The sequence below is a fragment of the Mastomys coucha genome, unplaced genomic scaffold (genome assembly GCF_008632895.1).
Source record: "Mastomys coucha isolate ucsf_1 unplaced genomic scaffold, UCSF_Mcou_1 pScaffold21, whole genome shotgun sequence".
Taxonomy (NCBI): domain Eukaryota; kingdom Metazoa; phylum Chordata; class Mammalia; order Rodentia; family Muridae; genus Mastomys; species Mastomys coucha.
The window spans coordinates 115,706,255-115,709,033 of record NW_022196904.1 but is presented as its reverse complement, the minus strand read 5'-3'; the positions used below and the strand labels follow the sequence as shown (position 1 = coordinate 115,709,033).

The 2,779-nt window shown below is 43.9% G+C and overlaps 1 protein-coding gene across 1 annotated transcript in view; it reads right to left on the bottom strand.

Annotated features, from left to right (window-relative positions):
* The window catches only part of Sgf29 (SAGA complex associated factor 29), a 35,505-nt gene that overhangs the window by 2,482 nt on the left and 30,244 nt on the right, over positions 1-2,779 (bottom strand). Inside the window, exons 6-7 of the mRNA XM_031388286.1 lie at positions 2,258-2,271; positions 1,992-1,999 (exon numbers count right to left, since the gene is read on the bottom strand). Coding sequence (XP_031244146.1) covers positions 1,992-1,999; positions 2,258-2,271 — 22 coding nt within the window. The remainder of the gene's footprint in view (positions 1-1,991; positions 2,000-2,257; positions 2,272-2,779) is intronic.

Sequence of the window (2,779 nt, the reverse complement as noted above, 5' to 3'; positions counted from 1 at the left end):
TTGGGTTACCATAGAGACAACTGGATCCTTGGAGCTCATTAGCCAAACAGCCTAGCCAAATCAATGAGCCCCAGGTTTAATGAAAAACCCTGTCTCAAAAACTAAGGTGGATAATAATCAAGGAAGATAGCCAATGCTGACCTCTGGCCTCTACATGCACACTCAACCATGTGTACTAGCACTCACATGCCCGAAGACCTGCAAAAATACATGTATACACCACATAAACATATATATCACACACACAAAATATTAATTAAAAAAAAAATGCGGACCTAAAGAGAAGTGAGTACTACCCCAAATATCTCAGTCAACAGGTCTGTATATGTCACAATTCTGCGACAGTGGACCCCACAGGATTATAATATAGGTGAACAAATTTTACTGCCTCATGACACACCTGCCAGCAATTGAGGTTTGGTCCTTTAGTGTGTATTGTAATGCTAAGTGGTGCCCCAAGGCAGACCTAGGTGAGCTTTGTGATTCAAATTATTTCTGATTGGTGAATAAAGATGCTGACAGCCAATAGCTGGGCAGAAGAGACATAGGTGGGGTTTAGGGTTCCCAGGCTTGGAGTCAGAAGAGAACCAGTAGGGGAGAAGGTGAGGAGAGAAAAGCTGCCATGGGTTAGGTGAGTCATGAAAACATGGCCCTGGGCTGGCCAATTGGAGTTAAGAGCAGCTCAGATGAAACATAGTAAGTAATAACTCAGGGTTATCAATAGGAAAGTAGATTCTAATAGCATAGAGGGTAGACATATATCTGTCCAGCTCTTGTGCTGTTTAAGGCTTATTATAAATATAAAGGTTGTATGTATGTTTTATATAGGAACTAAATGGTCAATTGCAGGGTAGAAACCCCAGATTGGAATTAAAAATTTCTACAAAAACAGCATAATGTCATAGTGTAACATGTTACATGCTCTACACAGACAGTCATATACAAGCAGGGCATGTACAGTCATATATAATCACAATGGATTATAGAGATGACTGTGACACATCTCATATTCACAGAATGTCTTTATTGTGTAAGAGGCAACAGTGAGTGTCAATACATCAAAGTTTGTGTCAATGCCCTATGATATTCACACCATGGGATTCATCAGTGACACCTCAGAATGTTAATTAACCAGTGACTACATATTTTTTCCAGTGATAGGGATTGAAACAAGGGTCACTTGCAAGCTAAGCAATTGCTCTTCCACTGAGCACTAACCCCAACCCTGTTTTTCAATTGTAAAAGCATAAATGGCAGTCAGGCATGGAGGCTCATCTTTCATCTCAGCACTCAGTAGGCAGAAGCAGGTGTATTTCTGAGTTTCAGGCCAGCCTGGTCTACAAAGCAAGTTCCAGGACAGTCAGGGCTACACGGAGAAATCTTGTATCAAAAAACCAACCAACAGCCAGGCAGTGGTGGTTCAAGCCTTTAATCCCAGCGCTTGGGAGGCAGAGGCAGGTGGATTTCTGAGTTCGAGGCCAGCCTGCTCTACAGAATGAGTTCCAGGAAAGCCAGGACTACACAGAGAAACCCTGTCTCCTAAAACCAAAAAACCAAAAAACCAAAAAAAAAAAAAAAAAAAAACCCACCCCCCCACCACCAAAAAGCACAAATGGTGATGTAGCAGAAAGTGGAGACAACCCCTGAGAAAGCAGGTGATTGAGAGGTCACTGACATCGCTCTGCTCAACTCTGCAGAAATCCTGCCAGAGCTCTGGCCTGAATGACAAGGGGGCATGTCTGATTTAGTATACCACTCCCTAACAGGCTCAAGTGTTTGAGCAGGTGGTCCTTAGCTGGAGACTTTTGCAGCGGTTCTGGATGCTTTAGGAGGTGGGGCCTTGCTAAGGAAGTGGGCTGGTAAGGTGCAGACCTTGTGGGTTCTGGCCTGAGCTCTGCTTCCTGAGTACAATGTAACCAGCAGCCTCATGTTCCTGCTGCCACGCCTTCCCTTCCATTTTAGACAACCTTCTCAAAGCATGAAGCCAAAACAAATCCTTCTTCCCATTAAGTTACTTCTTCTGGGAATTCCAATACAGTAAGGAGTAAATAACACAGGGAAACTCCAGGGGCTGTTCCAATTAGCAAAGGGAAAAGAGGAACAAGGGCCTAGAGAGACCAGCACAGCTCAGTGCAGGCCCCAGGTTACAGGGACTCATTCCTGTAAGACTAAAGCCATTCCCATTCCTGTGTGGTCTGGTAGCCTGGCCTCCAGAAGCCAGTTTACAGGGGTTCCGGGACTGCAGTAGATAGCATACAGCTTCTCCAGAAGCTTCTTTATTTCAGATCTTGTGAAATCTCACGGAGAAGGCTTCAATGTCAATCAGCAGGAACAACTCCACTGTGGGTCACTTTTATTCTGTTTCCACAAACCCTTGGCAAAACTTTAACTTGTGAGTTCTGGCACTCCAGAAAGCAAAGAATGATAGTCAGGAGGCCAAAGATACTGTGAAAGGCTGATGTTGCGGTGGTCCTGTTTGGGGAATATAGTTTTATAAGATAGGTCCAAAGTTGCAATCTACGTGACATGAAACAACAAAACCATCAAGAATCCAGCCCAAGCTGGACAGTGGTGGCGCATGCCTTTAATCCCAGCACAAAGCATTTCCCCACAAGACATTTGGTGATTACACAACTGAAAACAGAAACCTGGGAGATCCCACATCAAGCAGTAAGACAAAGAGCATCTTGAGCCTTCTAATAAGAAAGTTGTTATTGTGTTACAAACACCTGCAGCTGAAGCCTCAAACCTGAATCTAGAAGTCAGAAAGCACTAAGCA